At 35.1% G+C, this 14,382-nt stretch overlaps 1 protein-coding gene across 14 annotated transcripts in view; it reads left to right on the top strand.

The window, feature by feature from the left end:
* CHD9 (chromodomain helicase DNA binding protein 9) overlaps positions 1 to 14,382 on the top strand; it is a 244,191-nt gene that overhangs the window by 214,634 nt on the left and 15,175 nt on the right. For 8 of the 14 annotated variants that reach the window (XR_009697877.1, XM_061173544.1, XM_061173542.1 and 5 more), the window contains 7 exons: positions 107 to 149; positions 1,285 to 1,504; positions 4,178 to 4,380; positions 6,365 to 7,273; positions 8,239 to 8,402; positions 9,147 to 9,419; positions 10,159 to 10,327. Coding sequence is in view for 13 of the 14 variants with exons in the window: in XM_061173544.1 (XP_061029527.1) it covers positions 107 to 149; positions 1,285 to 1,504; positions 4,178 to 4,380; positions 6,365 to 7,273; positions 8,239 to 8,402; positions 9,147 to 9,419; positions 10,159 to 10,327 (1,981 nt within the window). In the remaining variant the exon portion in view is untranslated. The remainder of the gene's footprint in view (positions 1 to 106; positions 150 to 1,284; positions 1,505 to 4,177; positions 4,381 to 6,364; positions 7,274 to 8,238; positions 8,403 to 9,146; positions 9,420 to 10,158; positions 10,328 to 14,382) is intronic. The other 6 variants (XM_061173547.1, XM_061173552.1, XM_061173550.1 and 3 more) reach the window with 5 other exon arrangements.

Raw genomic sequence — 14,382 nt, 5'->3', positions numbered from 1 at the left:
TTAAAATTCTATTGCAAAGGAAAGTATTCTATTATAAAGAAAATCAATTCTCTTATTATATCTTGACCCAGTTTCCCTGTGACAAATTTCTGTTTTCTTTTAAAAGGATGATGTTTCCTCACCAGGAGATCTTGTTATAGCAGATGGAGGTAAATAGCATTTATTTCTTTACTTAGTATTATTGTAAATTAACATTCCCATGATACCATGAGATCAGTAAACTAATACACTTCTATAGTCTCAAATGTATGTGAAATTTATTGAAGACAGTTGCAATCATTATAGAACATAGTTGATTGGAAATTTAACAATATTTTTAGTTGTAAATCTTTATGCAGTGACTCACTGAATTTTTATAGAATAGGAGCTTTGATGATTTTGTGGCTTGATTATTACACTGGTATGTGACATTCACCATTAAACACACCAGTAGTGTTAATTTAATAATCCGTTTCTTATTTGTTCATACACACATTGAGAAACATTCTTTTATCACTCAGTTTCTACAGGCTTTTCTGTATACGGTCTTGCTCCTACTTCCTTCTGATATCAAGATAGAAACGTACTGTCGCTAGAGTACATTCATTCCCAGCTGGTACCCAAGGGGAATAGTGCCTCACCTTCCTGTAATTCAACTAGGAATAAAGGAGTAGTTTTTCCTTAGCATGAATGATTACCAATTGATTATGGTATATATGATTATATTACACCATAGAAATAGAGAGTTAGATATTGCACTTTTATTAGGTGAATGAAAACTTAAAAGTTACAGCATTGTCATATTGAATTTTTTAAAATATATGTTCCTCCCTGATGACTTTTTACGTGTTTCATTCTAATTAAATTGAGATAAACTTAATACAGAAAGCTTTAATTAGAAGAGTTTATAGTGTTCAACTTCTCAATGGATTTCAGTTGAACTTTTAATTTATTTAAGTTACGGCATTGAATATTTGCCTTCCAGTAAGATATATTAGACCTGGAAATGCAAGAGTTGTATTTTCTGTGCAAATGAAGTTCTCTTTAAATATATGACATTGTAGTTCTTTATTCCACCGTGACCTACTCTTTGAGCTTGCTCTTAAAGTTTGTTGTAATTTTTAGAACTATAGTTAAAACTTTTTTGAGAGATTTGTTTCGTTTTTGTTTTTCACATAATCAGATTGGAAGAAAAAATTTTAAGTAGGGAAATTTTGCTGCTTTTGTGAGCTTCATGACAGTATCTGTTTAGTTTTTGGTTTTTAGTTTTTTTTTTTTAATTGACATGAGTTTCTTTAAATGTAGATGGTCAACTGATGGAGGGTGATAAAATTTATTGGCCTACTCAGTCAGCTTTAACCACACGTTTGAGGCGTCTCATCACTGCATATCAGCGTACTAATAAAAACAGACAAATCCAGCAGATACAACCTACTTTCTCAGTGCCTGCCAGTGTTATGCAGCCTCTTTATGAAGAAGCCACTCTTAATCCTAAAATGGCAGCCAAGATAGAAAGACAGCAGAGGTAAGACAATAGCACTAAATTTTTAATATATAGTATCTAAATATAGTGTTCATTCTGAAGTCTGTTAGGGTATGATTATCTCACGTCGTGAAAAACGTATGTAGGTAGAGAAGTTGGTCAAAGCAAAATGCTTCATGCATACATACACATGTATATAAATATATGTACACACAAATATGGTTAAGCTAATACAGATTATTGCATTTTATAGTTATTAGTCCATACTTTATATTTAATCATTCTTTTGTCATGTTTATGAACAGTGAGGTATGGGGAAAAATGAAGGTGCAAACTCAAGAATTAAATTATCAATGAAACCTATGTTTAAATTATATGAAATAAATTCCACTGTATCTTATTTTACATGATGACATTAATGAAATATAAGAATGTATGGAAGAGAAGTTCATCTTTGCTTTTTACAGAGGATGAACCCTTAAAACTGCTGATGTCAAAAGGGAACAAATAGTAGTAGAACTTCTTGCAAGAGGCTTGTTAGGAAGACAGGCAAACTTCTCTCATCCCAAAAGCTTTAACTTCTTAAAAAGGATAGAATACATGGAAAAGAATAAGAAAGTTTAGCAATAACCTGGCCTCCTTATTAAACCTGGATCTTTGGATTTTTTTCTGAAAGATAAATCATTGTTCCTTTGTTTCATTTGCAGCACATTCATTGTAACCAGAATTTAGTTAGTCTGACACTTAAGATTTTAGCTATCCTAGACGTAATCTTCAAATACTACTACCTATGTAAATTTACTGTTTCAGTTATCTATCGTTGCGTAACAACCCACCCCAAAACATAGTGACGTAAAACAACATCAGTTTTTTGTTTGTCACGATTCTGTGGGTTGATCAGGTGGTTCTTCTGCTTCCCATGGTGTTGGCTGGAGTGAGGCGAGGGCTGGAAGGTCCATAGTGGCCTCACTCACATGGTTGGCAGTTGGTGCTGACTGCCAGCTGGGAGCTCAGATTCTAAGAGGGAGCATTCCAAGTGGCAAAGGCAGAAGCTGCTGATTTCTTAAGACCCAGCCTCTGCAGTTACAGTGTCACTTCTGCCACCTACTGTTGGTCAAAAAAATCACAGGGCCAACCAGGATTTAAGGGAAAGGGAAATAGGTTGCATCTCTCAAAGCGAACAGTGGCAAAGAATTTGTGACCATCTTTAATCTACCACATACATTTTCCCTCGCTTTGGCAGATCTGGATAATCTTCCTGAAGTACTAGTTTTATCATGATATTCTGTGGCTCTTTATTTAGTATAGGGGTAAAGTCTAACTTCTTAATTAATTCAAGTCTCTTCAGTTTAGGCCTCAGCATGCATTACTAATTTTATTCTCTCCTATTCCCTCTTCCTGAATGCCCCACTTAGTCTTGACTCAGTACCCTATTTAAGTTGTTCCTATCACCCAGAATACCCTCCTTGCTGCTCTTTAGTCCATACCTCGCCCTACTACTCCTTCAGAGTTCAACACATGTTCTATCTCCTCTATTAGTTTTTTTCTCAACCAGACTAGCTCACAGTATTCTCTCTGCTTTCTGCACTCATATAGCACTTATCTAAATAAAACTACTCATTTTCAAAATAATAAAAGATACTGTAATGATATTCATCTTTTCCTTTCCATGTCTTACCTTTCTAACTTGTAAATTCTTTGAAGGTAGGTGTCATATTTTTTTGTGTCCTATGTAATCCTTGAATTTATCCTTTCTTTTCCATTCCTACTTTATCACTCAGGTACAGGGTTCATATGACTTGATCGGTTGGTTTCCCAGACTGACTATTTTTACATCATCATTAATCTTCTTAATGTATCATTTTGATAAAAATGGCCTGTTAATGTTTTTCAAAGGTCTTTCTCATGCTTTTTCTCATTACACAACAAACTTGTGATTGTTAACCAGGGAAAAGATTCTACTGTGTTTGGAGATCTATGGTGTGTGAGGGTATTACCCTCTTAAAGTATCTTCAGGAACTTTCTACTGAATAGAGGCTATTTTTAGCCAGACATTTAGAGTGTTTTATAAACTGACCCTAAGCCTATCTCCCTCTGTCCCCAATACGAGCCATCTCCTTTTCAATCTGGAATAGTCATCATCCCCTTAAAATTAGTAGATTACTTCTACTAATCAAAGTAGATTACTACTAAACAAAGTAGATTACTTCCTACTTTGCTTATTCTGTGCCCTCTTTCTAGTTCCCTCCCTTAATCTTAACCTTGTTCCATCTTAAATGCCACTTACTCTGTGATGCCTTTCTTCATCACTCAAGTTTGAACAGTTCCTTCCATCTTTTGTGCTGTCCTAAAATTCATGGTTTCTATAATACATACAACTGTAAAATACTACTTTATACTGTAAATATGTTTGAAATGTTTTATCTTTTTCCCAAAGGGAGGGTCATCATATCCTATACAGTCTTGTATCCCATGCATATTTTTTTGCACAGTAAGTATGCAAAAAACTATTATTAAGGAAAAGAAGCACGGTTGGATAGATGAGTCAGCTGGCATTTTAAAATCTATTTCTAAGGAAATAGCCCTGGATTTAATCCTTTAAAGTGTTAGGTACTTGAAATGGTTTTAAATTTTTATTATAGTCATTGTATTTTGCATTAATATTTATTTATTTCCATGAGAAATGTGACTTTTTCTTTAATCTATTCAAAATAGATGGACAAGAAGAGAAGAAGCTGACTTTTATAGAGTTGTATCTACATTTGGAGTGGTGTTTGATCCTGACAGAGGCCAATTTGATTGGACAAAATTTAGAGCTATGGCTAGGCTACATAAGAAAACTGATGATAGTTTGGAGAAATATTTGTATGCATTCATGTCTATGTGTCGGAGGGTTTGTCGTCTTCCTTCCAAAGACGGTATGTATAAAATTTCTTTTTTTCCTCGTTTCAATCAAAGAAGCAAAATTAGTAAAATTCAGAAATTTCCAGCTATTTTATTTTAGTACTGTCTAATTCAACATTTCACCAGTTTTTCTGAATTGTAAATAAACTCTGCTCAAAGATCGTTTACTCCTTAATTCTACTATTGAAATGAGATCTAAAGAGAATAAAGGTACACATTTAATTTTGAGAAAATAGTGTTTTTAATTAGATTTAGATTTATGATTGTGGGAGGTGGAAGATAAAGGATAGCTTTTGGTAAACAGAACTAACCTGTATTTTTAGTCCGTCTTATAGGAACTGTGCTTAGAGGGCTTATTTACACAAGTAATTTTGCAAGAAGTGAGGCCTCCACTCAAAAGACATTTTAAAGAGTTTTAGTAGGGAAAAAACACCCAGGGCCTTCAAAAAAACAAAACAAAACAAAAACAATCAGAGCTGCTAATGCTCAGCTAAGGGACTGTTCTGGGGTGAATTTAATTGTTTTTGAAGCCCACGTAGGGAGTTTCCATATATCCCTCACTCTTCCCTAATGTTAAAATCTTACATGACTATAGTTACAGTATAATTATTAGTCCAAGTAGTACAATAGCATTAACTAAATACCTATTCAAATCTTACCAGTTTTTCTACTGATGTCCTTTTTTGTTCCAGGAGCCCACATTGTATTTGGTTGTTCTTTCTCCTCAGCCTCCTGCAGTCTATAACAGTTCCTCAATTTGGGGGGGGGTTGTTGTTGTTTTTCTTTAATGACCTTGATACCTTTGATCAGTTTTGCCATAAACCCCTCAATTTGGATTTGTCTTGTGTTTTCACACAGTTGGATTGAGGTTATGCCTTTTTTTGCAAGAATACCTCAGAAATGATGTTGTGTCCTTCTTGGAATGTAATGTCAAGGGGTTCATGATGTCATTATGTCTTATTACTGATGATGTTGCCCTTGATTCTTTGGATTAGCTGGTTTATGCTGCATTTTTCCAGTGTGAAATTGTTATCTTCCCCCCTGTAGTTAACAGATATCTTAAGAAGATACTTTGAGACAACACAAATCCTGTTCTACTCAAACTTTCACCCATTGATTTCAGTAACCATCAGTAGATCTTGTCTGCAACAGTTTTTACTGTGCAGTTCTCCTGCAAGGAGAAGCTGTTCCTTCTCCCTAGTCTACTTAATTATTTATTCATATTAGTGTTTTTTCATGTGGGTATTTATTTTTTATTCTGTAGGTTATAATCCTTTTGAATGAATCCTCTAATTCATTTTGATGTTCAAATTGTTCCACATTTGGCCATTAGTAACTCCTTCAGGTGGTCTCTACATTATTTCAACAAGCCTCTATCTTTTTTTGAGTACTTCTCAACTGCCAGTATCTCTGCTCACAAAGATATGACCTCATCAAAAGGAACAGAGTATGGTCTGATGCTGAAACTGAACTATCTCAGGCTAGTAGTTCATACACTGTTTGACAATTATTCCCACGTTTCCATCAAATTTTAAGAAAGCCTTTGTTGTCCCTGTGAGTTCACTGTAATGCCCTGAGTTACCTCGGTGCAGTTAAGGATATGTGGACTTAGGTTTGCTTATGGGGTGTTAATTTAACAGTTTTAATTTGTATTTATAAATGAGTTTGAGTGCTTTTCTCTTTGATTAAAACACATAATAGTATGACATTAGCTCATAGGGAATTTCTTAAAAGTAACTTCCTAGTTATATTAACACACCTCCAAAATAACTTTAATGTTTTACTTAACTTTCTATAGATCCCAATGTTATATGTTACATGATTTTTAGTACTTCTTTCTAAAATTTATATTTCTCCTCATTTAAAAATGTTAAAAAGAAATTCTGGAAAGTATACAATGATACTGAGTAGAGGTGCATTTTAGAAGTTGCTTTATTTGTTTTAAATCTATAATGAAGTATTTTTGAGGGTAATATGTTTGCTCTTGTTTCAATGTAGAATTGGTGGATCCAAATATTTTTATCCAGCCAATCACAGAAGAACGTGCTTCTAGGACTTTATATCGCATTGAACTTCTAAGGAAAGTAAGGGAACAGGCCCTCCGACATCCACAGTTGTTTGAGCGCTTGAAGCTTTGCCATCCAAATCCAGACTTACCAGTCTGGTGGGAGTGTGGCCCTCATGATAGGGACTTGCTCATTGGAGCTGCTAAACACGGGGTGAGCCGAACAGACTATCACATTCTTCGTGATCCTGAACTCTCATTTATGGCAGCTCAAAGGAACTACAGTCAAAGTAAGATGGCTCATTCAAGGACTTCTACCCCACTTTTACAGCAATATCAAGTAGCACTTTCTGCTTCTCCTCTTACCTCTCTACCTAGGCTCCTAGATCCTAAAGGTATTATTCTAGAGGATGTGAAAGTTAAAAGTGAAAACCTTAAAGAGGAGCCTCAGTTTTCTGAAGAAGAATCTATGACTTCTGAGGAAACCAGGACACTAATAAAGTCTGAGCCTGTAAGTCCAAAGAATGGTGTTTTACCACAGGCTACTGGAGACCAGAAATCTGGTGGAAAAGGTGAAACAGACAGACGCATGGTTGCAGCCAGAACAGAGCCTCTAACTCCAAACCCAGCTTCTAAGAAGCAGCGAGTCCACAAAAGAGGATCAGAGTCTAGTTCTGATTCTGACTCTGATTCTGAGAGATCGTCCTGTTCTTCCAGATCATCTTCTTCCTCGTCTTCCTCTTCTTCTTGTTCCCACTCTCGATCAGGCTCTAGCTCTTCTTCTTCCTCCTCTTGTTCTTCAGCATCATCTTCATCCTCATCCTCGTCCTCCTCTTCCTCATCATCCTCCTCATCTTCATCAGAAGAAAGTGACAGTGAAGAAGAGGAAGTCCAAAAGCGAGGTATATGCATAAAGTGCTTTTGCTATTTTAAGGCAGCATTTCACATGAAAATGAAAAGAAGTGATTTGGATCACTTAAGCATATTTAAAATTGTTAGCTTAAATTTTACGTGTACAGATTTTCTTAGAGAAGGACTGCTGAAAACGCAACTAAATTCCTGGTTCTTACTCCGTATTCAATATTCACATTGCAAAATGGGTTAGTCAAACGGGATTAGCGACTTGGCACAGTAATTTTATTACTTTGTGATTGCCTTAAATTTAGTATTACATCTTTCCTGGAACAAGTAGATCAGTGAACAAATAAAGGTAATATTTTATAACAGCCACCAGTCTGACTTAACAAGAGTATCATAGGCCCTACTTGGCCCTACTTAGAAAGATCTAGCATAGGAACTTCAGCCTGTCGGTAGTGTTAGGTGGTCCTCTTCGGCGGGTGTCCTTATAGCAGTCTAACAGCTCAGGTGCAAGGAAGTGAGTCAACATCAAGTGGACACAGGAGCCACTGTGATACCCACAAGAGTGAGAATCTCCTGTAACAACTCCAGAAGCATGACTTTCAGGGTTACCACAAGGGACATGCCCAATTATGAGAATCCCCTCTTTAGAGAATTATAGCCTCCCCAGCAATATTTGTGTCCTCCCAGTCCAGATATAGTTTACCAATCAGCAGTTTATGTATTTCCAGGGAAACAGACCTAGAGTGTTAACCATGGGTCAAATTTTCATGCAGAAAGGGATGTTTTGTTAACCCTTTTTTCCTCAAACTCCTTTATGCCACTTATTATGCTTTTGTTTCAATTTTAAAAATAATGAGTACTTTATTGTATCTAGGTGAATTTTTTTTTACCTCTAACTTTTCATTTTCAAATATATCTGAATAATATATAGGATTTGAAAAGTATATGTAAAATTGTGTTATGCAGTCTTTTTAAAACAGTTATAATTGGTTATAATTATTCTTAGCAGAAGGTACCCCTCACGTGAAAGCCTACGATGAAGAAAGTGTCGCATCACTGAGCACTACCCAGGATGAGACCCAGGATAGTTTCCAGATGAACAACGGGACCCCAGAGTCTGCTTACATCCTACAAGGTGGATACATGCTGGCAGCTTCGTACTGGCCAAAGGTAAATGAGTAATTTCTTGCTGGAATAGGTCATTTTTTGAGTATTTTTCTATATTTCTTTAATGATAGATATTATGTAGTAAAAAAAGGTCACTTATATGTGCGATGACATTTTGGTGTTAGCATTAAAAGTATCAAATATGACTGTCAAGTAAATTAGGTCTACTTAAATGTATGTGTTTCTCAATATAACCTTAGAATATTTAGAAGAAAAGATAATGAATGCTTATATTCACATACAAGTTAGTATTCAGGTGCTTCTTTATGAAATAAGTGCTTTTAAGTGCGTCTTCTTGAAGAAATTTACTAAGCCAGTTGTGACCTAGAAAAAAGATTCATTTAAGTCTATGTACATATAGTGGTGGAAGTTCAGATTGGATTAAGACAGTTCTCCTTCCAGTAGTGACTAGGCTAGTAGAAGAGTACTTACCTTTAGGAGTGAGGTTGGGAAATAAATGGGAGAGAAGAGAACTCTCTACTCTTCTGTATACTTCTGAGTTGTTTGAACTTTTTACAAGGAACCCCTGTTACTCTTATAAAAACAAAAGAACAGAAAAATATCTTTATAGTATAATATTTTTTAATGTCACCAATGGGAATTTGTATAGAATTGTAAATGTATGTGAGAATATGTATGCATACCAAATACACATATGTTGTACCAGGGTTAAATCCATCAAGGCTGTGATCCCCAAAGTTCTGACTCAATTATTAAAATTATCCTTTGATGTTCATGCTTTTCCAGGATCGTGTGATGATCAACCGATTGGACAGTATTTGTCAAACAGTCCTGAAAGGGAAGTGGCCTTCAGCTAGAAGAAGTTATGATGCCAATGCAGTGGCTTCTTTCTATACCACAAAGCTGCTGGACAGCTCTGGCGCAGCTACAGAATATAGCGAGCCCAGCGTGCCCACTCCTGCAGGTGCTGGCGTTAAAGAAGAACACGATCAGTCAACACAGATGTCAAAGGTGAAGAAGCATGTACGAGAAAAGGAGTTTACAGTGAAAATCAAAGACGTATGTTTATTTTTATTGCCCTAGGACCTGATTGCGATTGCGGTGTGCAGCATGCTTTTCCTGCAAATGGCTGCCTGCTCTTACTCTTACTTCCTTCACATACTTGTTTTCTGGCATTTGGATTGTTTTCTTTTAGATATCCAGGTTATTAAACTTGAATATTCTACTAGAGGAATCATCATTAAATATATTTTTCTACCTATACTTCTGAAAATAGTCCTTCTGCAGATCAAGATGCTTTCTTAAACAGTCTGACAATTTCTTATTTTTTGGTTCTTTTATATAGTATTCACATGGTATGTCAGTGCACTTCGTGTTTTAAACATTTAGCATGCCCTGTTATCAGTAACATTTCATTGTTCAGTATGATTTTTGAAGCTAAATTGATTACTCAGTGTCTAAAACATGGGTAATATCTTCTAGTATGTCATGTGAATAGTGTACACAGAGACATAGGTCAGAAGCTGAAAGGGTTACAATGTACTAGTCACATGAAAAGCTTTGTTCTGCTCAGAAAAGTATATGTAATACCTGGATGTTTTTCATTTAAGATAGAAATTTTAATATTCATTATAGAAATTGATTAAATGTTTTTCTCCAATTGATGTATGAATAAGAGAACATGATTAACTTTTCAGGGTTTTTAACTTCACTTATTCTAAGTAAAAGATGTCTCTCAATATACTACGAGTTTTTTTTTTTAATCATTTCTTTCTTATTAATGGTGTTTGTTTAACAGGAAGGTGGTTTGAAGTTGACATTTCAGAAGCAAGGGCTTGCTCAGAGAAGGCCGTTGGACAGTGAAGATGGTGCTCTAGGGCAGCAGCAGTACCTCACTCGACTTCGGGACCTTCAAGGTGCGTCAGAGACCAGCCTCGCCAGTTTTCCAAAATCCATGCCAGGATCAGGTGAATATGCTAGTAATCATTGCCTCAGCATGAAATAGTCCATCATTTGCAAATCCTTTTTTATTTACTCATAGAATACTTAACAAGAACCAGATTGTTAACTACTTTAAACAGCCCTCTTATTATTAGAAAGCTCTAATTATCACAAAATTTCTTCTTATTTGGAAGCAAACTTTGCCTGCAATTGGTTCTTCTCAGTGACTGAGGTTCTGTCTTCAAAGGCGTCACAGAATTAACCTAGTCCTATGTCTGCATGATAATCTTAACATTTGGAAAACAATGATCATATCTCCCCTTGGGATGATATTTTGTACTAACCTTTGGACTATTTGAATCAACAAGTATTTATTGAATACTGAATTGGTGCCCTGTGTTCTGTGCTCTCTAGCACTGAGGAATCCATCCATAAGCAGTTTTTTTATTTTGTTTATGTTGATCTAGTTGTACCTTAATTTTTCTGCATCCCTCTTAAAGTATGCTGTCAAGAATTGAGAATTTTAGTTAAGAGCAGCTGAGTCTTAAAATGTATGGACCACAGCATATTAATCGTAAAAAATGTAACTTTTCAATTAAAGGCAGGTAAGTGACTGGAATTTCCTTTATACCTCCATATACATAAGGCTAAGGACTCTATTTCAGTATTCTACTAAATTCATTTGCCATACAATAGCTTGTAAACATTTCAAAACTCCTGTGCCTGTGTACAATGTGTGGAATTCCTGAAGTTTGGGAAAATAGTGCTTTATTATAGGTGTTAAATTGCTGTTTCCAGTTGCTGCTCTTACCGCTTTCTAATTATAAATTATAATTAAATTATAAATTAGAGTCATCAGACTTATTTTGTCTCTTATGGTTTTATTAACATTCTGTGTAAGTCTCCAATTACTGGACTTTCAGACACGTATGAATGAGCCACAGTTCTCTTACTGAAATATAAATCCCCCAAATTGTGATTTGCAATGGCAAGGAGCTCTTTTTTGTGTGAGAAAATGGGAAGAGATGGGGAAGATAAGCTCTGGGCTTTTTTCCCAACCTAAGTGGATTTAATAATACCACTGCTTGTACCTTGATAAGTTCATAACTCTATAAAGTGGGATTGATACGTCTATCATCTGAACATTTTACTACTATTGCAGCTGAAGATTGTACAGTCTTTGCCTATAAGTAATTCTTTGATAAATAATACTGTTTTAATAGTATCAATAATAACACTAATTTGCACCTATACCAAATATTAAAAAGCCTCAAACATTAAAACTAGATAGAATTATCTAAGAACTGTATCTCATCCATCTTGATAATTGCAAATGTGAAATCTATTTTTTTTTTGGCCGTGCCATGTGGCATGCGGGATCTTAGTTCCCCAGCCGGGGATTGATCCCTTGCCCCCTGCATTGGGAGCTCGGAGTCTTAACCACTGGACCACCAGAGAAGTCCCTGTAAATGTGAAATCTAGCTCTGTCTTCCTACATGACTCTTAGGAAACCTGCTAACATTTTTTAACCTTTTCTTGTTCGCGAAGTGAGGAGTTGGGGGGTCAGTGGAGAGGTAGCATTGTTAGGTGGATTAAATAATATATGTAAAGTGACTAGTATGGAACTTGACACATAATTAGATGCTAAACAGATGTTAAAATTAGGTTTTAGAATTAGATGCTCAACAACTGCTATTATAATTCTTCGTATTAAGCCCTTTTTATGTTTGTATGGGCACCCCTGAATTTTATCTAAAAGCTTTGAGTGAAGATACATCATATAATGTAAATTAATTAATGAAGGACAGTAAAATAGCATAAATTATAAGAGGACAAAACTAAAGAGCCTATTCCAGAAACCACCTGGAATAGTACACAAAAGATGGTAGAGCCAAACAGCCTGGGTTTGAATTCTGTCATTTACCACTATTGTGACATTGGGCCTGAGACATAATGTTTCTGATCACATTTGTAAAATGGGCTTAATTCCTCTGTGTTTTGTTTGTTTTTGGTAATTTAAGAAAACATTTGTAAAACCTAGTCCAGAGTATGGCACCTAGTAGGCATTCAATAGAAAGAAGGTATTTTTAATATTGTTATAATTACATCTAAGATAAAGACAACACAGGCTTTATAGAGTAGAGTAGGTTAAATTTTCCATTTTGGATTCTAGATTAAAATAAATCAGTAATGTTTATTAAAATCACTCTCAAAAAGAAGTCAAGGTAGCTGGGTTTGTTGTTGTTTTAAAAAAATGAAAGAAGTCAAGGGAGTATATAATTTGCCAAATTGGCTATGTTTAAAAATGACCAAATAGGATTTGTTTATAAATATATACTTTGGTGTGTATACTAATGTTTTTCCATAGATAATTGTATTAAGTACTTTTCTTTTTATATAGCACTGGGATAGCAGTAAAGGGAAAGTAAAAGAAACTTAAGACGGTCTCTGCCTTTCAGTTGCTTGGTAGACTAGACCTACATGTTAAACATTAGACAATACGTTGATAATGTATCTTGCTACACAGCATTATAGTTAATAAATGTTGGAAAAGAGAGAAGTCACTGCTGTCTAGAGACTTAGGCAGAGTCCTGTGGAAAAGGCAGAATTGAACAGAATTTATAAGAGGAAGATTAGATAATGGTCTTTTTGGAAAATGACATTGAGAGAGAGTCAGGGAATAGCGTGAACCAGAGACTTGATGTTGGGAAAATTGTATGGTTTTAGGATAAGACTGACCTAGCTACTGTTCAAATTCTTACTGGAGAGATATTTGTATAAGGTCAGAGACTGCTTAGCAAAGGTAAATCTAGATTATGGGCAACATCAAAAATTGAGCTGGGGAGGGGATTGGGTTGGTGGTCAGGCAGGAATGAGGCTTGATGTAAGGCATTTCATTCATACTAGAATAGGAAGCCATGAGAAGTTCTTATAAAACAGAATAGTACTTTTAAAAGTAGTATTTTAGGAAAGTTATTCAATTATTACAGTTAAAATGTACTATAGTGAAAGTATTTTCAAATATTCATAATATTTTGTTAATCTGATTTTAATGAAATAATGAAAGCTGTTCTTTTTTAATAATGTTATGTCACATTCCTCAGTGCTTTCATATGCAAAAATAATTTTTAATCATTGTAATTAGTTATTCCTTACTAATTATGAATTAAGGTATTTTTTGTAACTGAGATGTGAGGAGAGTGACTTCCATAAGGTTCCGCAGCCAGCCAAAGGGAAATGTCTTTCAGGGATACATAGGACTTGGTCAAAAATTCTCCTTGAATGATTGAAAATGCATTTCTCGCTACAAACTGTGAACCATTTTAAGCAAACATCTCATTCTTAATATTTTCTTTTATAAGAGTGTTCTAGATTATGTACTCTTTAAGGATAGGAACTGTGTCTTACTCACCTTTGAATCATCATAGTGCTTTGTACATAGCTGTTTGATAAATGTGTATTTATTTATTAGGAAAAAAATGAATGCATGGAACTGTTTCATTCATACCTCTTACATTTTTTAGTGAGTGCCTACTGAAATGAAGAGCAAGAAGGGTCAGTTTAATTTGGCAAGAAACAGTGGTGATCTTAAAGAAAATACCTTAGATAGGCTGGGACAGGAGCGGACTGTGGTAAATTGAGGAGTGAGTTTGTCGTGAGAAAGAGGAGCATAATAGCGACCAACTTTTCAAAAGTTCTGAAGGTTATGAAAAAGCCGAAAGAAGTTTATTTTTTGTTTGAGTTGGGCCATGTTTTTAAGTTGATAAGAATCTAATGTAGAGTAAGATATTTTGGCACAAAAAAACAAAGATAAATGATAAAACAAACTTTTAGAAAAAGTAGGAATTAATGGGTTCAAAAAAAGGGGAAAGGTTTGTCTTGTACATGAGAAAGCCATGGTTCTTCCTCTAAAAGGGGACAAAAGAAAAGATGTGTGACTATCCAGGGGAAAAATTTGAGGAGACAGGTCAAAACTTGAAAGAGATCTAGATTACAATTCTCCTGGTTTTTAAATGAGAAATGGGGTGGTATTTTTAGTCCAAGAATTGCTTGATTTAGTCTGACTGCTTGTAAAATAAGA

Source organism: Eubalaena glacialis, chromosome 18 (genome assembly GCF_028564815.1).
Source record: "Eubalaena glacialis isolate mEubGla1 chromosome 18, mEubGla1.1.hap2.+ XY, whole genome shotgun sequence".
Taxonomy (NCBI): Eukaryota; Metazoa; Chordata; class Mammalia; order Artiodactyla; family Balaenidae; genus Eubalaena; species Eubalaena glacialis.
This window is presented reverse-complemented; position numbering and strand designations above follow the sequence as displayed.